The sequence below is a fragment of the Caretta caretta genome, chromosome 7 (genome assembly GCF_965140235.1).
Source record: "Caretta caretta isolate rCarCar2 chromosome 7, rCarCar1.hap1, whole genome shotgun sequence".
Taxonomy (NCBI): domain Eukaryota; kingdom Metazoa; phylum Chordata; order Testudines; family Cheloniidae; genus Caretta; species Caretta caretta.
The window spans coordinates 56817536-56843397 of record NC_134212.1 but is presented as its reverse complement, the minus strand read 5'-3'; the positions used below and the strand labels follow the sequence as shown (position 1 = coordinate 56843397).

At 47.1% G+C, this 25862-nt stretch overlaps 1 protein-coding gene across 2 annotated transcripts in view; it reads right to left on the bottom strand.

Annotated features, from left to right (window-relative positions):
- PIK3AP1 (phosphoinositide-3-kinase adaptor protein 1) overlaps positions 1 to 20289 on the bottom strand; it is an 81319-nt gene extending 61030 nt beyond the window's left edge. The window contains exons 1-2 of one of the 2 annotated variants that reach the window (XM_048858801.2): positions 20025 to 20289; positions 11618 to 12034 (exon numbers count right to left, since the gene is read on the bottom strand). In XM_048858801.2, the coding sequence (XP_048714758.1) occupies positions 11618 to 12034; positions 20025 to 20037 (430 nt within the window). In that variant the 5' untranslated portion in view covers positions 20038 to 20289. The remainder of the gene's footprint in view (positions 1 to 11617; positions 12035 to 20024) is intronic. The other variant, XM_075130718.1, reaches the window with a different exon arrangement.
- Positions 20290 to 25862: the final 5573 nt, after the last annotated feature.

Genomic DNA, 25862 nt, shown 5'->3' with positions numbered 1-25862 from the left:
CCTAGTGACAGATGATGTGGAAAAAGCTGAAGTACTCAATGCTTTTTTTTGCCTTGGTCTTCACAGACAAGGTCAGCTCCCAGACTACTGCACGGCGCAGCACAGTATGGGGAGGTGAGCAGCCCTCAGTGGTGAAAGAACAGGTTAAGGACGATTTAGAAAAGCTGACATGCACGAGTCCATGGGGCTGGATCTAATGCATCCGAGGGTGCTGAGGGAGTTGGCTGATGAGATTTCAGAACCATTGGCCATTATCTTTGAAAACTCATGGCGATTGGGGGAGATCCCAGAAGACTGGAGAAAGGCATGTATAGTACCCATCTTTAAAAAAGGGAAGAAGGAGAATCCTGGGAACTACAGTCCGGTCAGCCTCACCTCAGTCTCTGAAAAAATCATGAAGCAGGAAAGTGTGGGCCCTTTACTGAATGAGGGAGGCAACCTAGTGACAGAGGATGTGGAAAAAGCTAACGTACTTAATGCTTTTTTTGCCTCTGTCTTCACGAACAAGGTCAGCTCCCAGACTATTGCACTGGGCAGCACAGCATGGGGAGGAGGTGACCAGCCCTCTGTGGAGAAAGTAGTGGTTTGGGACTATTTAGAAAAGCTGGAAGAGCACAAGTCCATGGGGCTCGATGCGCTGCATCCGAGAGTGCTAAAGGAGTTGGCGGATGTGACTGCAGAGCCATTGGCCATTATCTTTGAAAACTCATAGCGATTGGGGGAGGTCCCAGATGACTGGAAAAAGACTAATGTAGTGCCCATCTTTAAAAAAGGGAAGGAGGAGGATCTGGGGAACTACAGGCCACTCAGCCTCACCTCAGTCCCTGGAAAAGTCATGGAGTAGGTCCTCAAGGAATCAATTCTGAAGCACTTAGAGGAGAAGAAAGTGATCAGGAACAGTCAGCATGGATTCATCAAGGGCAAGTCATGCCTGACTAATCTAATTGCCTTCTATGACGAGATAACTGGCTCTGTGGATGAGGGGAAAGCGTTGGACATGTTATTCCTTGACTTTAGCAAAGCTTTTGACATGGTCTTCCACAGTATTCTTGCCAACAAGTTAAGAAGTATGGGCTGGATGAATGGACTATAAGGTGCACAGAAAGCTGGCTAGATTGTTAGGCTCAATGGGTAGTGATCAATGGCTCCATGTCTAGTTGGCAGCCGGTATCAAGTGGAGTGCCCCAAGGATCGATCCTGGGGCCGGTTTTGTTCAATATCTTCATTAATGATCTGGAGGATGGCGTGGATTGCACCCTCAGCAAGTTTGCAGATGACACTAAACTGGGAGGAGAGGCAGATACGCTGGAGGGTAGGGATAGGATACAGAGGAACCTAGATAAATTAGAGGATTGGGCCAAAAGAAATCTGATGAGGTTCAACAAGGACAAGTGCAGAGTCCTGCACTTAGGACGGAAGAAGCCCATACACCATTACAGGCTAGGGACCAACTGGTTAAGCAGCAGTTCTGCAGAAAAGGACCAGGGGATTACAGTGGACGAGAAGCTGGATATGAGTCAGCAGTATGCCCTTGTTACCAAGAAGGCTAATAGCATATTGGGCTGCATTAGTAGGAGCATTGCCAGCAGATCAAGAGAAGTGATTATTCCCCTCTATTCGGCACTGGTGAAGCCACATCTGGAGTATTGTGCCCAGTTTTGGGCCCCCACTACAGAAAAGATGTGGAAAAATTGGAGAGAGTCCAACGGAGGGCAACAAAAATGATTAGGGGGCTGGGGCACATGATTTACAAGGAGAGGCTGAGGGAACTGGGATTATTTAGTCTACAGAAGAGAAGAGTGAGGCGGGATTTGATAGCAGCCTTCAACTACCTGAAGGGGGGTTCCAAAGGGGGTGGAGCTCGTCTGTTCTCAGTGGTGGCAGATGATAGAAAAAGAAGCAATGGTCTCAAGTTGCAGTGTGGGAGGTCTAGGTTGGATATTAGGAAAAACTATTTCACTAGGAGGGTGATGAAGCACTGGATTAGGTTACCTAGGGAAGTGGTGGAATCTCCATCCTTAGAGGTTTTTAAGGCCCAGCTTGACAAAGCCCTGGCTGGGATGATTTAGTTGGGGTTGGTCCTGCTTTGAGCAGGGGATTGGACTAGATGACCTCCTGAGGTCTCTTCCAACCCTAAACTTCTATGATTCTATGACAGAACCGTCCCTACGCTGAAGAGTGATGTGGTACAATAAAATGACAAGCATCAGACAGACAAGTGACCATAAAAGGAGTGAGCCGTGGGCTGCAGAAATCAGGACAATGCTTGGAGCTCGACCATGGGCCACGCATGACTCCCAGCCCTAGGGAGAGGATATCAGCGTTTCTCAAATGCAGCCACCAGGGGCTTTTCCTGCAGCCACAGCCTTCTGGGCAATGAGTGGAGGGGGAGGTGCAAAGCAGTGCCTTTCCCGCAAGGCCACCAGAAGGGGTTGGGCCCTCCCCGCATCTGGAGCCAGAAACACCAGAGGAGCAGGCAGCCAGTGAGTTCCCCATTTCCCGGAGGTGGTGAGGCTTGGGCTTTGGGCTTCAGGCCTGGGGCGGCTGGCTCCGGTCATGGGACTTTGGGCTCTGGCCCTGGATCCCAGCCGCATGGCAGTGGGTGCTGGCTCTGGGCTCATGCCCTCCACCCCATCGTCCCTGGCCCCTGCAGCCTCCTCCAGCCCCAAGCTTCGGCTGTGCAGTGGTGGGCTTCGGCCCTGGACTCACTGCCCACCCACTGCCCCAGGCCTCCACTCCCTCTCCAGCCCCCATCCATCCCCCCCATCACCCCTGGCCCCCACTGTCCCCCTACTCATCTCCCCATCCAAGACTTAATTTGTCCCCTGGCTTGGCAGGGCTGAGTAAGTCTGCTGTGAAAATTTATATTTGTACAGTTGTTAATATCACTTTTCACAACCTCTGCTATGAAAAGTGATATTAACAAATATACAAATATTACTTTTCGCAGTAGCAAACTTACTACCTAGCAAGTCTTTTTTAAAAAGGCAACCAAAAACAAAAACAAAAGACAAGAATGTGCAAAGCACCTTATTTGTGTTTCTATTCTGTTTAGGTCCAGTAAAGAACAGAGAACTGTACATTATTTTTATTATTGAGTCGACAAAAGAAACCCTCCATAAATAAATTATAATGATTTGGCCGTGGATATGTGCATATTTATTTGTTTTTCCCCAAAGTTAATTAAGTATTTTAAGGAAAATTGTCATAGCAGCCACCAGCCACCAAAAAATTTATTGTGAGAACCCCTGGGCTAGATACTACAGTCTCCGTGGATTTTCTTCAAGGGTTACAGCTCCATTTCTCACTCAAGGAGCATCTTTCCTATTTGTAGGGTCACCCCAGTGCTCTAAATGTAAGGCCCTCTAGGGGAGGCAGGCTCAGGCACGTTTCTTGGCTTGGCATTCTCAGGTCAGCAGGACCTCGAGACGCCGCCACAGGAGAGGAAGAAGAACCATCTTCCCCTACTGTAGGGAGGGGGCAAACAGCACTTTGCATTGCCCTCTAGCAACCTCTGGCTAGTGAACGGTTGTTGCTGGAGAGCAGCATCCAACAGTTTCTCTGGCAGGAGGGTCAGTGCAACCTAGAATCAGAAACAGGCTTGTTCGCTAGCCATTGGATGATTTTGAAGGAGTCATGGACACAGTGTGCTCAGTCACTCTGACCCCATTTGTTACTCATGGCGGCAGCCAAGCACACACCGATCAATGCATCTGTTTGAGTTTCCTGGTTGCAATGTTTATGGCAATTGGCAAGGGGTTTGTTCGTCACACATACTGACATGGCTAGGCCCATCTGCCCCGGGGTGTTAGAAGGGATCACTCACTTGAGGAAGGGAGGATAGGAGATAATCCAGCACTGTGGATGTGCATCAAACTGTTTTCTGTAACTCTTCTCCCAGTGGCAAAGAGTAGGTAGAGTTTCTGGTTAGCTGCTCCATTAGTCTCAGGTTTAAAGAGTTGATTTTGGATAGTCCTAGACATCCTAAATTAAAGCTGGTTATTAAGAGCACTCCAAATGAAGGGCTCCATTTTCTATACAATAGAGAGAACACAAGTCCCTTACGTTGTATGCATTTGCCTTGACCCAGATATCCACCGGGTGTACAGAAAGGGATAGCCTCTACGACCCATTCATTCCTCAGCCTTCTCAACTAAGCCTGCCAACAGGGTACCGGTTAGGTGGGTGAGCTGCGGTGGACATTCTACCAGGAAGTGGAGTGAAGCATGAACTCAAATTTGGCCATTACCAGCCTCTGCATGATTGCAAGTGGTGACCAGTGCCAATGAAAGAGCAGGAACTGCCGATGCCAGCTGGTGGTCAGTTGAAGCACTGAAGTCTAAGGGTTGAGAGCTTCACTATAACAAATGTTTATGAATAAAACCTGGACTAGATACCTTCTTTGCGTTTTGTCAAATCTGCTGTGAAAGTGTTCTTAAAAAGAACATGTGCTGGGTCATCATCTAGGACTGCTAGAACATGAAATATACGGCAGAATGTGGGTAAAACAGAGCAGGAGACGTACAATTCTCCCCGAAGTTGTTCAGTCACAAATTTAACACTTTTTTTTTAAACGAATGTCATCAGCATGGAAGCATGTCCTCTGGAATGGTGGCAAAGCATGATGGGGTATATGAATGTTTAGCATATCTGGCATGTAAATACCTTGCAACGCTGGCTACAGAAGTCAGGTGATACTGTAAATAAGAAGCAGGCAGCATTATCTCCTGTAAATGTAAACAGACTTGTTTGTCTTGGCGATTGGCTGAACAAGAAGTAGGACTGAGTGGACTTGTAGACTCTAAAGTTTTACATTGTTTTATTTTTGAATGCGGTTTTTTTTGTACATAATTCCACATTTGCGAATATTGTAATCAAAAATAATAATATAAAGTGAGCACTGTACACTTTGTATTCTGTGTCGTAATAGAAATCAATATATTTGAAAATGTAGAAAAACTTCCAAAAATATTTAATAAATTTCGGTCGGTATTCTATTGCTAAACAGTGCGATTAATAGTGATTAATTTTTTTTTAGTTAATCGCGTGAGTTAACTGGGATTAATCAACAGCCCTAATAAATATAAAAATATAAGCACTTTGAAACTTTGGCAATGTGCTGAGTAGAAACCAATCCATTTGAATAAGTAGGAGCAATTGCTCTGAAATTTCATTCATAGTTTCACCCGCCCGGCAAAAAAGAACCAGGAAGGCCACGCACTTCCTCACTGTCCTTCCTGCACGTGACATGGTTTATGTGGTTTCTGCTACTTTATTTCCCACCCACAGCTAAATTGAGCCATTTATAGCACATCAGCCTGTTTCCTGTAATTTAAGTCTGATGAGGCCTTTAGATCATGGGAAACTTGTAAACTAGTCCTCTCTCCAGGTTTGTGATCATAAGGAGGTAAGCGAACCCAGTACTGAGAGAGACCCTGGAGTAAAACAGATGATCAGTGCTATTTCATAGCCTGCTAGGGTTAAAAGTTTCATAGCTTGTTTTCCCACAGCTTTCAAATGGCACAAATTTATTTCTGGCCCTGGTGGTCCAATGTGCGATTCCTTAAAGGCTTTCACTAGTCCCTTAAATGATCAGTGATTCCTGCTGTGGTCCACGACTGCCCACAGCACGTCCAAGACCTTGGAACAGTTTAATTTTCAGTTCATTCACTAGCTTTCTGAACCACGTTCAAGTTCTTCACCTTCAAGTTTCTGCAAAACTCTTGCCCAATCTGCATCTCTGCTCATTTCCTCCTGCTCACCAGCTCCTCTCCAGCCTTCCTCCTAGCTTCCTCGTCCTATTTCTCCCACCTCTTTTGTCCGTGCAAGACTTCCTTGGAAACACCCAGAAGCCACCCTCACCTGCATTCTCTTGGAAGAGTACTTTGTGTGGCGTCTCAGCACTGATCCCCCCAGACACCTGCATTACATCTCAGTTCCACTCTTCCTCTATGTCTGACGTGTATTGTTGGAGAACTTTAATTCATTTTCAAGTAACTTTGGGCAGAGTCCCCATTCCAAGCAAAAAGCCACTAACCCCCTAGTTGCAGTTGACTTTCCCAGGTTTTGACCTCTGAGCTTTCACTCGGCTTACAGAAAGTTTTGTGAAATGAGCTAATCAGTAGGTGTTGTGGGGATCAGCGCTCTGAAAGTAACTGGAATGCTCCATATCTCCTTTAGTTAATGTTTGTCAGTACTCAGGAGCCATACCATTCTAACTCAGCACATCACCTTGCTCCCACCGGCCTCTGCAAGCATGCATCATTAGTCACAATGCACTGTTGTTGTAGCCATGTTGGTCCCAGGATATTAGACAGACAAGGTGGGTGATGTAATATTTGTATTGGACCAATTGCTGCTGGAGAGAGAGACAAGCTTCTGAGTTTACACAGACCAGAAGAAGAGCTCTGTGTAAGCTCAAAAGCTTCTCTCCTCTTCAATACGAGCAGTGCACAGTTTATCATCAGTAAGGCAAAACAAGAGCGTCTCCTTTTCTGACTTTCTACAAAACTAGCAGAGCAGTTAAAGTAGCTTGTGGCCTGTGAGGATAGGGGCGGTGGTCTGCAGCACTGTCCAAACGGAATCACATTCTGATAGCTGCACTTGAAGCAATACTGCAATCCCCAAAACACAACGTGACCATGCTGACAGCCCTTCTTACCCTAGCGCAATGTTTCTCAACAACCGGTCCATGGACTGGTGCCGGTCCCTGAAATCTCCCTGACACAGGTTAGGAAGGCAGCAAGCCGGTCCCTGGTATCGAAAAGGTTGAGAGAAACTGCCCTACAGCCGACAGATAGTTTGCTGCCAGTTACTTGTCATTGTGAGGCTCATTATTATATGTGCCAGTCAATCCCTCACGAATTCTCAGTTAATAGACAGTTCAAGCGTTCCCTAATTACTCTGCCATGGTTTTAGTTTTTTGTTTTATGCAGGTGCTGCCATTGCAGTGCTGTGAGCATGTGCAGGAGGTGTGCAGATATGTGTCAGAGACATGAGTACATTTCTAGTGCGCCCATAACTATAGCAATAGCACCTACAGGCCTCAACCAACATCAGAGCCTGTTCTTCTAGGGCAAACCATGGCTCCCTGCCCTGAAAAGCTTTCAATCGGAACAGAAGACAGGGTAGGGAAGGAGGCAGAACAGCAATAATAAATTGTAGGCCATGGCACAGAATGGTTAAGTGACCTACTCAGGATCATACAGGAAGCATGTTGCAGAGCCTGGAGTCGAACCCAGCTCTCCTAAGGCCCAGCCAATGCCTTAACCACAAGGCCACCCTTTCTGATAGGTAGGGTGGCATCTAGCACTAGGGGGCATGGACTGTGTATCTACACCATGTTTCGCTGGAGAAGATGTCAGTTCTCAAAATGAACAGAACTGACTTCACCTAAACCTCATGGCGGGTTCTATTGTGTCACGGTAGAATCAACTGAAAGGCAGTTCTTCACCATTTCACCCAAAGAGGAACTATGTACTATTGTACACCTGGGGATCTCTTCCCTTTTTAAATAAACATAAAAGCAGCTGGTCCCTTGGTAATTCACAGACTTCACATGAGATAAACATTTCTTGCCCTGAAACAAGCACACCGTGGACAGATTTACAACTCGTACTATCAGGCTGACAGGAACCCTGTCTTGAGTCCTTTAGAACTGTGTCCCGGCCCACCATGCGCTCCAAACAGCCTCAAATTCCATCACGCAAGTTAGACCTCAGAGGAGTAGGGTTTCTGTAAATTTAATGTTAAAATGAGCCCAGCTTAACAGATACGATACTGCTTGGAGAAAACTAGGAAAGACTCCCTGGTGAGAGCTGTATAAATACAATGCTTGATAGTTAACACTATCTTTTCTTCTGCCAAAATATTTAGCAAAGGTAGAATGAAGCCCATTGGTGGTATATGCATTTGAGTTCAAGTAAGGCAACCGAAGAAAGGATGGACCATTTTGATTATGTAAAAAAGTCAGTTAAAACATGATCTGCCCTAAAAATCATCATTAAATTGTACTAAAGGCTGCAGGCAAGTAGCAGTGATTTCAGTATGTTTGCCTGGCGTATTGAAAGGCAATCTGTGGAGCAAGAATTAAGGTTGCACTTGAAAAAGCCAGACTCCTAGTATTTTACCAACAAGAAATGTACTTGTATAGCAGTTGCTACTTTATGGCCATATACCTCACAAAGCGTTGTACAAGTTCCCCATTAGATAGTGCAGAATACAGAAAGGAATCATTTACCTCATCATAGAGGCTGGTTCTGAAAGGTGTCAAGGGCATTTGGCATTTCCCAGCAGGCTCTTGGTACCTCGCAGGATCATCCCCAATTCCCCGTGCCAGCCAGGTATCCAACTAATTAGATAGAGCTAGCATGTCTCCACATGTGTCCCGTGTGTGCCCAGATGATTACACTGGAGCGCTTGCACGGAGAGTGAGAGTTAGGGTAGTGAGATCCCCGCATTGTATGAGACAAGGCCATTGGCACACAGTTTCAGTACTCTGCATGCCCCAAAGTGGCAAGTTGGTGTCTCCGGAACACAGTTCCAGTGGGTGGGTCCCTTCTTTGGAGAACCGTAACCTGGATGGTTTCCAGCAAACGGGGGTGTTTAAAACCTTCTCCACAAAGTTAAAATCCGTAGTTTGCACTTGATTGACTCAAGCGTCTTTAACCTTAATTCCACCTTGATTGCTAGTGAGCATTCCCTTGGGTTTTTATCGCTGCCATAATGTGAGACCAAAGAGTGCGGAAGAGGCTGTGGGCTTCCCTCTTCCTCAGGGCTGCAGGAGAGCAGCCTCACTAGGGCACACTTCCTAAGTTCCTGGTGATGGGAGCCTGTCTCCCAATGACCTTGGGAGGCACATGGGAGTAGGGCTCCACTGGGATAAGCAGATCTGCCCCAATTGACTCAGCACATCTGCGTCTCCCCATCCCCACATCCCTCTTTGCACCCACAGCCTGCACCTCCCCTTAGCATCCTCACCCCAAGCCTAGGGTCCTTATGCCCCACTCCCAAGACTTAATGCCTGGGTACTGTCCAAAGTGAGACAGCTCCAGGGTGTGAGGAGGAAAAGGCAGATGCCTCAGAGGAGGATTTTGGCCTCCTGTTCTCCCTTTGGGTGTCTCCATATACATGCAAAAAGAAAAGGAGTACTTGTGGCCCCTTAGAGACTAACCAATTTATTTGAGCATAAGCTTTTGTGAGCTACAGCTCACTTCATCGGATGCATTCAGTGGAACCACTGAATGCATCCGATGAAGTGAGCTGTAGCTCATGAAAGCTTATGCTCATATAAATTGGTTAGTCTCTAAGGGGCCACAAGTACTCCTTTTCTTTTTGCGAATACAGACTAACACGGCTGCTACTCTGAAATCCATATATATGCTGTATGTGCCAAAAGGATTAAGAAAGAGCGCTTGCCTGGTCCTGCTTTGAACGAGGGTTGGACTAGATGACCTCCTGAGGTCTCTTCCAACCCTAATCTTCTATGATTCTACGATTTGACAGGAGGGAGTCCCACTGCTAAGAATCACAGGTTTGTCTACTACAGAAGCCACCACTTCCCCCATCGCCTTGCCACTCCCTCAAAATGATGGGAGCCAGAGGGTCTGGGGGAAGAATGAGGAGAACCGGGCACTTGGAAGGAAGAAGAGATAAGTAGGAGTAGCTCCTTCCCCTTTCCTGTTTGCTTCTGCACATCTGCAGGACAGGACAAACCACAGCACGTCTTTGGAGAGCTATTGGTCCCCTTCACAGGCCTTGTAATTAATATTGTCCCTTTCACTCCCCCATTCCCCGTAAACATTCTTCCCCATCAGTCAGGTTGCACCTTGAGATGGATCAATGCATAACAGAATCTAGAGGCTCCTGCCTGCCCCCATTCAAAGGTCATTGGTCTCCAGCTCTGACATGCTAATGTAAGATTGCTGGAGCTAACGATCTGTACCGACAGTCCAAAACCCATGGAGACAGTGACTTTGGAAATCAATTTAATCAGCTAAACATTGGTGCTCTACTCAGCCAGGGGAAGGCGCTACACTAAATTCTGTTTGCTGCTTTTCCTTGCTGCAGAATGGCAAAACAATTGGTAATGTCTCTAATTTCAGGGTGCAATAATTTTGCTGCCTTTGACCCCATTCACATCAAGTTTAGAAGAACAATTTATACCTTGGCCCTATATCTAGCCTATCAATTTTGAATCCAAAATGATTTTTGTGAATTTCAACAGAGGGTCCGCACTCAGAGGTGTACTGCTTGAATTATAACTTTAAACACTATAAATCAAAGAGACAGAACTTTTTAGTGTAGATAAGCCCTACAATCCTATGATGTGCCAATGACCCTCAACAGCCATGGAGATTACTGGTGCTTAGCGCCTTGTAACACTGGGCCTGAGTTGGCCCCCATGTGGCACTGTGCTTGACTTTAGGTCAGAGGCTGACCACAGAAGCCCACAACAGTTACTATGATTTGGGTCCATAAAAACTTGTTCATGGCTCTCTCCTATCAAGATCTCCAGAGTTCGGGGTAGTTTAGACCTAGTCAGAACTTTGTGGCTCAGGCCTCTCCAGTTTAGAGTCCATTACCACTTCTGCACTTAAAGAATCTCTAGCTCTTGTGAACTGAAAGGGGAGTTGGTCATTTCAGACTGCTTGCCTCAATATAGTGCCAGAGGCATCAAGGTGCAATTTTGAACTGCTATGACTATGCTAAATACACCTGCAGTGGATTTGTAGCCAGTGCTGGCGTGTTCTCTATTGCCCAGCTTTTCCAATGCTGCTGCACCTATGATTTCAAGGAGAGTACTGAACAATATACTGTAGAGCAGGGGTGCCTAACCTACAGCCCGCAGACCACACACGGAGTATTTCACAAGGCCCCTGGCCTGCTTCAACACAATATACTAACGGCCAATTCATTAACTTTTTGTTGGCATGTGTACATCATTTTAGTTTACACAAGGGTGTAAACAGACAATACTGTACACAGAAACAACCTATCTAAACACATACGAAACAAGCTGAACTTAAAATATAAATCGATACAGGTAACTTTAAATCTTATTAAAATATATAGACCCTGTTTGGCCCACACAAGATGGTGCTTAGGGTGATGTGGCCCTCCCCTGCTGTAGGGGACAATCATACACTGGCTCCTGTAGGAGGGACAAGGTAACCTAACGGAACAGCCTTCAATTTGTTATGCGCCTGGGTCAGTCTCACTGCAGTGCAGAATGGGCAGAGCTCTGAAGACATGCTAGCTTCCCAAACATTCGGCAGCACATCCCATGATACAGGCAACCCTCAAATATCAAGAGCTAAGATGCCAGCCAAATTCCAAAATGCTTTGCAGATTGTTGGGTGTCCCTCGTGACATTGAGCTGGTGGGTGGGGCGGAGGAAAAGGGGACCAGAGAGCTCCCAAACCTATAGAGGATTATAGGCCAGGCTTTATTTTTATATTTCAGAATGTGTGACCAGCTCCAAAGAGGGATCAGTAATAACATGCACCCTTCCCCCAACCAGGGGATTGGACTAGATGACCTCCTGAGGTCCCTTCCAACCCTGATATTCTATGATTCTATGAACCAAAGAAACATGAATCCCAGCCTGCCACCTTACCTTCTGAAATAGCCTTCTTGACCGTTGCAATGTAGGCATCTGGCTCATCATCATAGGTGAGCTCTTTCCACTGGGCCCAGTCCCTGAAAAACCCGGAATAGTCGTCACAATCCGCCGCTCCGCAGAACAGCTTGACCACTTTGTGCGGCGGCCTCAATGCTTCCTGCAGGCTTGAAAGGACGTCAGGGAGGTAAAAGTTCTGCACCAGCTCGGCAGACAGCAACACAATGATGCATCGGCTGCTGCTGAATCGGTCGAACTCCTCAGAGGGAACAGCAGCCCCGTACTCCACTTCGTAGCTCAGAACCCGCTGCTTTCGGACATGCCGGCATGACAGGAAGAGGTTTTGAAGGTACTGACACCATTCACTGGCATCCCTGGCATATACAATCAGCACGTTGCATCCCCCAGCGCCCCCTGTGCAGATGAAAGGTGAAAGCAGAGAGAAGTTTTAAGCTCTGCAGCCAAAATCTTACCTCAGTTTTGGAGCAGAGAAGCAAATTCTCGTGTCTTCTAATTTGCGAAACGAGCAGAACCTGATGGGACATTAGGAGAGCAGATGCAGAGAGAATGAACAAGTGGCATTTGCATTCACAGAGCAGCTGTAAGGATAGCTAAACTTGTACTTGCATTTCCTGTTCTAAAATCTGAGTAGTAGCTCTTCCATTCTCTCAAGTCACCCTTGCAGGGGAGAGGGGGATTTCCGGTCCTGTTTTGAGTGAGACAAGTCACAGGTGGAAATTTTCAGATTGGGGAAGGAGGGGTTAAAGAGTCTAATGGGGGGAAAAAAGTCCCCCTTTGGGTGAAAACTGAATTCAAATTGATGACAGGGCAAATTTGTAAGTGTGCCCTAGAAGTTAAATGCTCAGGAGAAGGAGTCAGCACTAAATAGAGCACACCTAAAAAAAGAAAGACCTTTATTCAGACAAGGTATCTCAAGACTTACGGGAAGCTACCAGGGTCTTCATGGGGGCCAGGCATTTGCTCACTTCTTAGCACCATGCAGACGCCTGGGCGGCATGTGCATGTGTGTGTAGCTGAAATGAGTCAGCTCCGTCCCCCAGAGCCTGCAGTACGGAGCCACAACAGCAACCCCATAGTTCAGGCTTCAGATCCTCTCCTCTGCAAGCCCAGGTTTGACCTCCTCTCCTTTAACTTCCACAAAGGAAGCTTTTTGCCTGAAGTTTGGCAGATTAAGTCCCTGTGCATGGAGAGAAGGAATCGACATAGCACACGCTAAAACTTAGCCTTCTGGCAGCTCCAAAGCATCTGTCAGTATTGCAGCCAAAGCCTCCTATTTCAGGAGAGCCCATGCCTCTCCACTATTTGTTTCATATGCGTGCTCTAGAATATAAGCACTCCTGATTGTGAGGAAAACCTTGAAGGGTGAGCCAAAGTGAACCGATGCAGTGTTATGTTTCAGAGGAACAGCCGTGTTAGTCTGTATTCGCAAAAAGAAAAGGAGTACTTGTGGCACCTTAGAGACTAACCAATTTATTTGAGCATGAGCTTTCGTGAGCTACAGCTCACTTCATCAGATGTTTACCGTGGAAACTGCAGCAGACTTTATATACACACAGAGAATATGAAACAATACCTCCTCCCACCCCACTGTCCTGCTGGTAATAGCTTATCTAAAGTGATCAACAGGTGGGTCACTTGACCCACCTGTTGATCACTTTAGATAAGCTATTACCAGCAGGACAGTGGGGTGGGAGGAGGTATTGTTTCATATTCTCTGTGTGTATATAAAGTCTGCTGCAGTTTCCACGGTAAACATCTGATGAAGTGAGCTGTAGCTCACGAAAGCTCATGCTCAAATAAATTGGTTAGTCTCTAAGATGCAGTGTTATGTCCCCACGTCCAAAGAGATCCTTAAAGTATGAACTTCTCCATTCACCAAAACGGGGCACTGACTCTAAAACGTGAAGATTACAGTTCAGTTTTCATTGTTAGTTTCAGTGCTGTTCATTTTAGCTGGATGTTTCTCCTAATCGGCCTTTCCTATGCTCCCAACCTGCCTCTCAATGTGTCCAAACCCCCAAAGCACTCACCCCCATCAGGAAAAAGTAAAAAAGCTTTTATCAAAAACTAGGTGTCAATCTCTGGTTTCATTAAGCAAAACTTCTGGTCATCTGGGGACACTGTAAGTGGGAATTTATCAAGACAGGTGACTGCAAAAGTTAAATGTCCACATTTAATTCATTAATATCAAATCAAAATTAAGCAGCCTCAGAAGGTTCCACTGTGCTGCTGAAGCCAGGAGCCTTGCAGCAGAAATTAGGTTCAGCTGGCCAAAGTATGCAGGGCCTTCATCATGGCTTGTGCGGAGGGCTGAATTAAGGCAGACAAGTGCCTCAGTCTGTGGGTCCCAGTCATGCAATGACAGACAAACCATTATTTTTCTTCTAAATTGAAGTTGATTCTAACCCTTATGGCTGAGAAATGAGGTGTGACAGAGTGACCCAAGTTTAACCAGTGCAGTGATGGTTTCCTGAGTCTGCAGACAGGCTCTAGCAGTGGCCGAAGCAGCAGCCATTAGATTCAAACAATTAATGAATCATGCCCCAGCTACAATGAAGACAGAGTTATAAATGAACTACTCGGACAGCTGCATTTCTCTGGGAAGATGCAAATCCCAAAGCATATGAGAGCTGGGGACATTCTTAGTTGATAGGATCTAACTTTGGAACAAACTCCCAGATGAGCAAAACCGGAATCTGACTGTCTTTAGGAAACACTGCAAAACCTTCCTGTGACTTTTAAGTTGTGCGAGCATTTTGAGGCTGCACCAGTGCAAGGACACAAGGGAACAGGGAGCCTCCTTCCTCTAGCACTTGTGCATAAGATGCAGTCATAATTTGATAGCCAGTACATTCAGGCTACTAGCTCTATTAGCACCATTTACCTCTACAGAGGGGGCATAGCTTGTGACCATTGCACTGTGGTGAGCAGCTTCGCAGGGAGGCACATTACACCTGTAGGTGAGTACATGTCAACTGTGCCCTGCACAGCCATAATTCTCCTCGCCAGCCTCCCTTTCCCCCTAACCGACCTGTGCTAGGGTAACGAATGTATGGATTCCACAAGCTCTCCACCTCTGAACCAAGGCTGCAAAACGTTAACTTGTTTAGCGTCAGTGGGATGGAGGTGTTGAACATGTAAGTGTTGGTCCACAGATAAACAGAACCAAGGAAATCCCCTTGTGTTATAATCAATGCTTTAGCACTCTGTTTATACAGACATTCTTAAGTCAGGAGATGTGACTATTTTAAAGAAAACTAAACCTCAAGCAGTCTAGAAATAGTCAGTTAAGACGTCAGCAGCAACCATCCCTACCCTTCACTCACTTCCCCTTCTTGCCAGTGGGAAAACACAGAACTTACTACACTGGATCCAACCTGTGTCCGTTTGGCCCAGTACCTAGTTCTGAAGCATCAAGCACATAAGAATAGCCACACTGGCCAGACCAAAGGTCCATCTAGCCCAGTATCCTCTCTTCTGACAGTGACCCAGAGGGAAGAAACGGAACTGGTAATCATTAAGTGATCCCATTCTCTGTCGCTCATTCCCAGCTTCTGGTAAACAGAGGCTAGGGACACCATCCCTGCCCATCCTGGCTAATAGCCATTGAAAAGCACCAGCCAGTGCCAGAGAAAAGTGCAAGGAATGGGAAGATATGGCATAACCTGATCATAAGGTGAGCTAACACGCCCAACATCTGTTAAAGTAAACACTCAAGGAATATAAACCCTCATGTTTCCAGGCACAAGGCAACAATTATGAGCTGTGCCTTAATAAGGAAATCCACAGTTACAGATCTAGCTCTTTTCTCCTAGTAAGCTCCTATCCTCATGTGTTGGCAGTGAGTTCCACAGGTTAGTCTGCATGATGTAAAAAGAGAGTAGACCATACATGTTTTTAATTCTCATTTTGAACAAATTCATTTCCCTACCTTAGATTATGATAAAATTAAAGAACTTTGAAGTCTTGTTTATGCTTCTGGTACTGTTTAATTTCTGCATTGCTCAACTGAGAGAACAAAAAGCTGTTTTCTTTTACTTTATAGAAAGACACTCTGATAGCTCCAACCCATGTTCAGCAGCACTGCAATCACTGCAGGAGCATATTCGTTTTCTAAGCTTATTTTCATTTCATGGAAAGATGTCCACTTGTCATAGGTTTTGCAAGAGCTTACATGTACAAGATATAAGCTTTGTGCCAAATTTGAGCTGACGTTACCCCCATTTAATGTCTACCCTGTAAAACACACTGCATTGCAACATCATTCCATTTTGCATGATAAGATTATAAGTATCAGGGAGTAGCCGTGTTAGTCTGTATCCACAAAAACAACAAGGAGTCCGGTGGCACCTAAGTGGTTTTTTACCCACGAAAGCTTATGCCCAAATAAATCTGTTAGTCTTTAAGGTGCCACTGGACTCCTTGTTGTTTTGATTAAGACTATAAATTAGCCTGAAAGCCCCAGCTGAGATTGGAGCCCCATTGCATTAGGCACTGTGCAGAGACAGAATAAATCTACATTGCAAATGAAGGTGTGATTAAAATGTGGTACACATACCCCCATTGGCTTTGATCTAGCTGGCATGGATAAGAATGGTAGTGAGGATGCGGCAGCACGACCAAACTGCCTATGTTTAAGCCGACCGGGGACTCTAGGTACGTATCCAGGGTCCGCACCAGGGTCTGTGCTGCCACGTCTTAATTGCTATTGTTACCCATGCTGGCTAGATCAAAGCTAGTGGGGGTATGCCGACCCCTGCTCCAATCCCACCTTCGTTTGTGGTGTAGACATAGAGTCCCTGCTTCAAGAAGCTCACAGTCTAAACAAAGGCTAGGAGAGGGAACTCCTCAAATTCACCCATGTTATAAATTGACTAATTTCAGTGGAGCTAGAGCAATGGCTGCATTTGGCCCATCATAGGTATTATGAGTCGATGAAGTGCTCTGGGATCTGTCTGGATGGAAAGCATAAATAAAACCATTATATTTTTCAGGGAATCAAATATTGGTATTTGATAGAGGATCCAATTTTCCTCTTGTTGAAAAGAGTAGCCAGTGACTTCAAGTGAAGCCATAGCATATATTATATAAAGATTACATTAATATGAATAGGTCCGAATCCTTCAGAGTGAGAGCGCGTCCAAGAGCTGCGGACTACTCTCATCTCCCAGTGAGCAAATGGGAATTAAGGTGCTCAGCACTTCCCAGACCTATTGGGTTTAAGTTGTACAGGAGCTAAGCATGCATTCTCTCGTTGGAATGCGTAACAAAGCAACAACCCGTCTCAGTACTAATCGCCTCAATAATTATTAACTAACATGTTATCAAAGGTTTACTGCACCCGGAAACCAGCACTTTATTTCAAGTGTCACAAGCAAAATACGGGGAAATAGCTGAAAAAATAACCAGATAAAAACCTTGTAAGCAAGATCTCAGTGATAAGAACGTAAGATTGGCATTAGATAGTGTGTGACCCTACAGCAGTTCTGCTTGCCACCGAAAATCTCCTCTTAGAACCAGATTTTGTTTAATGAACAGAAAGTAATTTTTGGTATCTGCCTGCCTGTCCCTTGAGACCTCAGTCTGAATTATTTTTACATCACAAGGAAACATGCATCAGTGAAACACTAAAGTTGCTTCACATCATTGAGATGGCACGTTTTTTCCCTTTTAGAGAAAGAGAGAAAAAAGCACAAACACGTAATTTCCCCTGCAATAAGGGGAACTTGCACATTCAGTGCCAGCAATGAAGGCTTACACAACAAAGACCAGATCCTGCTCCCATTGGAGTCAATGACCCTAAGCCAATGGCATTAAATTTTAGCCATAGACTTCTTAACCACAGAGATACCAGTTTTCTTCTACCACAGCCTACGATAGGTTATAGGCTACCTTGAGCTGTTTGGTGCAGAGGATCATGACAGACAAGGCAGCCACGTGGATGGGAGTAGAGTGGCATTTAATGGGCACTGAAAGCTTATCAAGACACCATGGAAGGCCCTGCCATGTGGCTGGGCACTGTGGGAGACAAAGCAAGGGGATGGATGTGTTGCCTAGGTGATTTTCCACTTTGAAGTATGCCCAGAGGTTAGGAGCGTTGAGTCAGCACTATGCACCTCTCTTCTCCCCACCTCCTCCCCGCCGGCCGCATTCAGAGTGGGAAGTAGCAGGGTGAATATTGCCTCTGCTAGCAAAAATTGCATAGCCCCATGACATCAGCCTGAGGGAAGCAGGCTGACATGGAGGAGCCCAGGGAGCTTTGTGAAGGCCTGGGCCATCTATGAGGGTTGCAAGGTAGATCTTGAGGACCCGCCATGGGTTATGGGCTGGAACCCTCCTGCCCAATTCCACAGGGGAGAACGGGGTGTGGTACTGTAAAGTGCCCCAACACACTGCACTCCCCCATGTAATGCTGTGGAGGAAACACTGCACCACGTGTACCATTCCATCTTACCCATATCAATATGAATTCACTCATTCTGTGTGATACACATTAACCCCGCTTAGGCGCAAGGGTATGTCTACACTGCAATCGGAGACAGGGTAGGCATGCTCATGCAGCACTAGCTTTAATCTAGCTAGCACAGCTAAAATAGCAGGTCTGGCAGAACCGACTTCAGAGCAGCCTGTAGAAGTTTGCCTGGAACCCCAGATAAGCACTCACATTGCTAGCCCCTGCGGGGGTCCATGCTGCCATGTCTGCATGCAATTTTTAGCAGTGCTAGCAAGATTAAGGCTAGTACAAATCTGCCTGCCTACACTGCAGCCACCAACTTTGACTTAGCTATAGCCTAAGGGTAGGGCTTCACTCAGATTCTCTAAACTCAATTGTAACCACAGATGCAAGCTTGTGGACTTGGTGTTTCCCAAGCCTATGCTTGAGCGTCCACACTGAATGTAAACCTGGGCTTACAATTGCTGGGCTTGGGCCTCAGAGCTGTGCTAACGTGTCCATGCTGCACTACACGGGCCTTCTGTTTCAGAGCTGTGGCTTGAGCTGCATCCACACTGCAAAATAACAGGGCTTGGACGTGAGTCTGAGCAGGACTCAGGCTCTGACCCACCCCTCTAGCAGGGTCTTTGGACCCGGGTCCTGAGTGCTGAGGGCGAGTCAGACTGATTTGTATATGGACGAAAAGGGGGCTTGGGCTCAAACCTGAGTAAAAGTCTGCGCTTAGTGTGCAGTGGGGACATGCCCAAAAAGGCCGGGGGAAAGGAGGCAGGATTACAGTGAGCTAGCTAATAACCTGCACTTATCTTGCTGTGCAAACTTTTTGGAAGTGAAGACGTAGCCTGCAAAAGAGTTACAGTTGGGTTTCTTCCCCAAGGCAATATCCAATGGGTGCTGTTCCCAACACTGCCCCCACATGAATTGCACCCTTCTTTCCTTCCCTTTGGACAGCATTAACTGTGGCATGCAATGAAACTGCTTAACATAAACATGGCTATATTGGGTCAGACCAATGGTCCATCTAGCCTCCTTGCACGTGCCAGATGCTTCAGAGAGTATGAACAGAACAAGGCAATTTCAATCCTTCCCCTGTCACCCAGTCCCAGCTTCTGGCAGGCAGAGTATTAGGGGCACCCAGAGCATGGGGTTGCATCCCTGACCATGCTGGCTAACAGCTACTGATGGACCTATTCTCTGTGAACATATCTCATTCTTTCTTGAACCCAGTTATAGTTTTGGCCTTCACAGCATCCCAGGTGGCGAGTCCCACAGTCAATCCACAGCCATCGGGGGCAACTAGACAATAGGCAAGGGCTGAGTGCTAGCCAGTGGACCTTTTGGGTGCAGAGATGGAGTTCACTCACCCTGCGTGACCCAGCCCAGGGCCTCTGACTCCAACAGCGTCGCCAGCTGAGCCCTGTGGCCAGGGGGCCAACTTTGAAGAGCACTGGTGGCCGGGGCGGGGAGGGGAGGGGGGAGAGCCAGGGGATGAAGTAGGCACTGGCACTAGCTTGCAAGCAGCAGATCCCTGGGGCACAGGGGCTGGCCGGAAGGCAGCAGTTGCAGCGGCCAGTCCTGGGCGCAGCCAGCTATTCTCCAGAGTCTGGGATGCCCAGCGCTCACACGAGGGTCTCACCGCCGGGGAACCTACGCAGCCATGGCCCCCCGCTTTCCCTCCCGCTAGCGGGCACGAGGCGGGCAGCCCGGGCCAGTCCCGCATGGGGAGTCCTTAGAAAGCCCGGGCAGTGGCAGGCGCTTCCCCCTACGCAGTGAGCGCCCCCGAGCGGGGGGTAGGGGAGGCCGCTGACGCCGGGGGTCCAGAGGGGAGCGCGCCCGGGGAGGGACCCCGGCAGGAGCCCGGCATGGTCCGGGCTGGGGGCGCGGTTCCCGGCGGGGATCCGAGCCTCAGGGGTGGCCGTGCGGAGAACCTACCTGGGCTGGCCATGATCCGGGGCTTGGGCGCCTTCACATCCCCGGCAGCGGCTCCAGGCCAGGGCGCTGCCGCCGCGGGACGCTGGCTGCACCCGGCAGCCTGGTGGGAATTTCCTCCTCTGGCCACTTCCTCCGCGAGGCAGCGCCGGGGGCTGCCGCCCTCCCCTCGCCGCGCCCGCCCCGCCTCGCCTCGCCTCGCCCGGCTGCAGCCGCGGCCCCACCGGGGCAGAACGGCCTGAGCGCCGGCTCCTTCCCTGGGAGCGCGGCCGAGCGCCACGGACGGCTCCTCTGCAGCCCCCGCCAGCCCCCTAATGCTCCACCCGCAGCCAGCCACGCTCCACTCGCTGCTTCGGTGCCCCGCTCCCAGCCCCGTCCGGCCCCCTGCAGGCAGCGCCGCCGCTCCTCCCGGCCTCCCTCCGCAGCACGGAGCCTCAAACTGCCCCTGGCGAACCAACAGACCCTCATCAAGCCCCAGGCCTTTCCCCGCCCTGGCACTACCCCGGTATCGCAGTCGGCCTGGGCCCCCAGGGCTCCCTTCCTGACTTCCCCGAAGAGGGGAGATCCCAGCCTTTGCCGTCAGCGGTGTTCCTGAGACCTTGTCTGTACAGTGAGGGGAACCAAGGGGACTCAGCTGGTGTAAATTCCCACCCTCCGTGGTGCAGTTCTCGTCTGTGTGGGCACTTATTTCACACGGGGGCCCTCTTCCGAAAGCAAGTGTCCAGGCATACCTGAACTGAAACAGCCTGAGCCTAAAGCGATATGCATCCTTTAATTAAAGGTGGCACTTTAAGCCAGTTTAGTTAAACCAGCACATGCCTTGTTCTGGGTTAAGAGTGGCTTATTCTGCTTTTGTTTGAACTGATCTCTATTTGACTTTGACCAAGGCTATATCTACCCTACATGTATGCCAGCATAGCCCTACCGTGTAGGCACACATACACCAACAGAAGGGGGAATTCAGTGGGTCTAGGAACACCACCTCCCAGAACAATGTGAGCTATGCCAACCAGCAGAACCCTCTTCTGCCAGCCTAGCGTCAGGTACACTGGGGGTTTTGTGAGCTCGGTCACAGAGGGGAATGGATTTGGGCTTGATTTTTTTTCAACACCCTGACCAACAAGTTTTAAGTGTAGATTGGGCCTTAATTTAAGTCAATGAGAGGTCAGTTCAAACAAAACCAATATAAGTCACTCTTTGCCCAAAATAAGAGGGTCCATACAGGGGTCTGCACTGGTTTAACTAAGCTGGTTTAAATCACCCCTTTATTTTAACTAGTAAGACTCAGGTTGACAAACCCCAGTACCCATCCCTTTCCTTGTGGTGCTGTGCCGGGAAGAGCAGCAGTGGCATTGCGTGTGTACAGAAAGTTTTGCTTTGGATTTTGTTTCCAATGGAAGCACTGATTCCCCCATCTGACCAGATTCTTAGAGCATGGAACTAGGGGTGCTGGGGGTGCTGCAGCACTCCATGGCTTGAAATGGTTTCCATTAGATCCAGGGTTTACAGTTGGGTTTAATGGCTCTCAGCACCCCACCATACAAATTGTTCCAGCACCCCTGTCTCAGAGTGACCCCTGTCATGAGGATGATGAGGCATAGGGTCACAGGTGTGGATGGGAAGGGTTCGGCAGCTGAAAGGAAGATGGGAATATAAATAGGGCACACGTTTCTCCTCAAATAAGGAGAATTCTCTCTCACCGGCCTGCAGGTTTGCCTCAGGAGAGGATGAATGTTTTGAGTATTCAGGCTCACTATATTCAGGCTGTTTTGGGAAAGTAAGGGTAGGAAGTCAGCAAGCAGCAGGCCTGCTTGTGGGGATAGAGGAGAATTTGTCCTTCAGATGCACGTGCACTTGGCCTGTCTACCAATGTCATCATTTCAGCGGGCAGAGAAGCTCCATCAGAAGTTTACAAAGAGCAGTGACCCTAAGACAAGCCCTGAAAGAACGGAACAGCCACATTAGACCTGTGATTAACAGTAAGCAGCTCAAAGCCACTGCAGTCACACCCATTCACACTAGGCCTGAATTTGACTTAGTATCTGACTAAATGGCCCCTGGTCTTTTAAACAGACACAAGACTCTCCTTCCCTTCCAGTCCTAAACTCTTGTGCAGTATTGCACCATCTGTCCCGTTTCAGCTCCTCAGTGGCTGCGTTTCAGAAGCAGATCTAGAAGCTGACAGAAGTCACTTCCAGTTTGTAAAGCCCTTTAGGAAGAAAGACACCTACCCGCCCCCCAGGGTGGAACTCTACTGGTGAGGGATTATGCCAGCAATTAATTAGGCCCAATGTTATATGTTTTTGTTTCAAATGAATAATCCTGGCCCAAGGAAGAGGAAATAGTGAGCAGTTTGTACATGAACACTACGACATTCACTCCCCTTCCCTCGCACAATTTACAGCTAAATTCTTGAGTATGCATTTGCTAACCCCATATCCTGCATGGGTACGGTTGACCTGTATACCTTTCAGTCCAGTGCAGTGATGCATGTTCCTTTCTAGTGGTAAGAGCTCCCTCATGTGTTGACAGGTTGTAGTTCATTAACAGAACTGGCCGCTCATTTAAACATCACTCTCCTCACCTTTCTTTTCTGAAAAAAGAAAAGGAGTACTTGTGGCACCTTAGAGATTAACCAATTTATTTGAGCATAAGCTTTCGTGAGCTAGAGCTCACTTCATCAGATGCATAAAGTGGAAAATGCATCCGATGAAGTGAGCTGTAGCTCACGAAAGCTTATGCTCAAATAAATTGGTTAGTCTCTAAGGTGCCATAAGTACTCCTTTTCTTTTTGCGAATACAGACTAACAAGGCTGCTACTCTGAAACTTTTCTTTTCTGGACACTAAACATCTAACCCTGTTCTTCATGGGCAATCAGGGGAATCAGGAAAGTGCACGGAATTAGCAATTCCTATGTGTCTGCTTGCCTGGGAGATGTTTGGCTCTAGGAGAAGAAGTTCAGCAAGCAGGGAAAGTTAACTTTGCCCCACAACAGGAGAGTTAAAAAGGACCCATCCCAAGATCTTAGTCACCTGCTCCAGAAGGAATTCTTGGTCTCCTGCAGTCCTATTGACACTGAGCTCCCACTAACTGTCAGTTATTACCCTTTGCATGAAGTACGTCTGCCTCAGTTCCACCATTTCCTCCCTTATAAATTACTTGACCCAAATCTGCCTCCTTACTCACTTGTCTCCATGAAGAATCAGCCAGTCCCACGCTAGAAGACCCCTTGGAAACACGACTGCTTTAATGTTGTTCAGTCTTGACTAACTCTGGCCACTCCTGATCTCCCCCTTTTAAGAAGGGGAGGCTTTTCCTCCTCTGTGATTTGCATGCACTGCAACCAAAAGCCAATTGGAAAGGAAAGGAATGTGACCTGGGCATGTGTGGAATCCAAGTGAGCTAAAGACCATGAAAGTGGAACTAAAGAAGGGCCATTGAATCCTACTCACCAGCTGATGGTGTTTAGTAAGCTGGTATTCCCCTCACTTTGTGGGGCACTGCATCACAGTTATTGCCTCCATCTCTATCCCACCTTAACTCAGGACTCCCAGCTGGTGCTAACCAGAATGCTGGATTCCGATCTCTCTTCCTCCCACCTCTGCAAGACTGCTTTCTGTCATTACAGTGGCAGCACTCCATGTTAGTTGTCTCTTGCCTTTTGCCACTGCCTTCTCTATAGCCCAGCTCTCCAATCCCTAGTATCCAGAATGCTGCCAGCCATCCTATTGCAAATAAAGAGAGGTGACCCCATGACACTCAAATTTCAGTATTCCAGGATCTTGAGTCAAGATTCCCTCCTCCTTTTTTAAAAATGCTCAGATTTGTTGCAAGCCAGCCTCAGAAGTTCTATTCAACGTGTCTCACACTGACCTCTCTCCCTTTTCATAATCCTGCTGCTGATAAGAAAGGCCTCTCGTGGTATCTCCATTTTGAACAACAGCTCTTTTCTAGTGTGAGAAGGAACCATCCCTTCTCCCTTGCCTATGCCTCTTTTGTTTTGGGTCTTTCTTGAACTCCATCAAGGACACTGAGCAATAGTTTGGCCTGAGATACTAAAATAAAGTTGCATTGAAAATCATTGGCTGTCTCACTTCAGAGATGTTAAAGGCTCCACAGAGTCGATCAGTACCATTTACTGTCACTGATGTCAACCTCATGGGAAGAAGCGATATGAGTAGAGTTGGTCAAAGTTTCCGGCAGAATAATCCTGTTGGAAAATGCAGTTTTGTCTAAACTGAAATGTTTCACAGGAATGAGTCAGTTGACAAGAGTTGACTGGAAAATAGCAACGAGTTGTCTTTGCTATATTAAAATATTGGATATTATATTTAACATTTTATTTTATGCATTGGCATTACTGAAACAAAGCATTTTTACCTTATTAAACCAATCTGATAGTCCTAAACTGAATTTTTTTGGAATTTGTTCCATGGAACATTTCATTTTTTTGTTCCAATTTAGAATAAAAAATGTTGGAATCTTCTATGAAACAGAAATTCTCTTTTCCTACCAACTCTAGTTACAAGTTTCCCCAAAGGCCAAGAAACTGGTACTAAAAAAAAGAGGACTTACACATGTGCTGTGTAATATGGACATGCCAGTAATGTCTAAGCAGAGTTGCATGTCTACACTTACCTCTGGAGTGATCGATCCAGCGGGGGGTCAATTTATCACATCCAGTGAAGACGCGATAAATCAACCTCTGAGAGCTCTCCCATCAACTCCAGTACTCAACCAGAGTGAGAAGCATAGGCGAAGTCGGCTGGGGAGTGACAGCAGTTGACCTACCGCAGTGAAAACACCTACGTTATTCACGTAGCTGAAGTTGCGTAACTTAGATCGATCTCCCCTGCTCCCTAGTGTAGACCAGGCCTAAAAGGTTCTAATGAAAGGTAGATTTACCACCGCACTCTCCAGCAACATATTTAACTTTAATGTGGAAGATTAACTCCTCGTGGCAAGTAGTTTTGCTCTGATTTAAGGAAACAGAGCAAGTAGTGTCAGATAAAGAATTAAGTGACTTGAAATTGGTAAGCATCTAACATTTTCCCATGTGGGACAGATTAAATCTTTACTGTGAGTCACAAACTTCCACAATGACCTTCCACACAGGATAGTCCAAGATGAATGAGCAGCAGTGAAGTAGTTTGGGTTGACATTTAGGAGCTAGGATTCAGAGTTAACTTACTATTAAGACAAATGTAGCAGTTTACACCTCAGCCATTATTTCTGACTGTCCTTCTACAGACTCAGGAGACAGGAATGCATGATGGTTGTGTTCAGAAGAGTTACTTTGCTGAGCATCATCAAGGTTCTTTCTTTGTTGCCCTTCTGCAGAACAGAAATAAATGTCCAGGGCCTTGGAGGTCAGCTTTCTAGGGGAGGAGAAATTATTGATGTGGAGTATGAGTTTATTCTACACATAATTTGTTTATTTTCACATACCCACTTGTCTTAGAACAGAGGTTGTCAAACAGCATGCAGGCAAAGCCCTCACCCGGAAATCCCAGCCCAACACTAGTTCCTGGTTTCCAAGGAATAACTGTGCCACAGGCAGAGAGCAAACTCTCCGGCTGCTCTGCCCAGCAATTTGCAGAGCCCAAAACCATACCACACAGCATGTCTTCCCAAGACTGACCATTTGCTTTCACACTAAGAAAGGACTCGGGAGAACACCATCACCTGATAATGCCTGCTATAACAGTATAGAAGAAAGAAAATAAGCATAAAGGGAACCATAGTCTCGTTAAACCCAGTCCTGTGATGCCAAGTGTTGGGCCCAGCCTTCCCAAAGACATTCTCTCCTCCAGCTTCCATGGGGACACTCTTACAGCCTC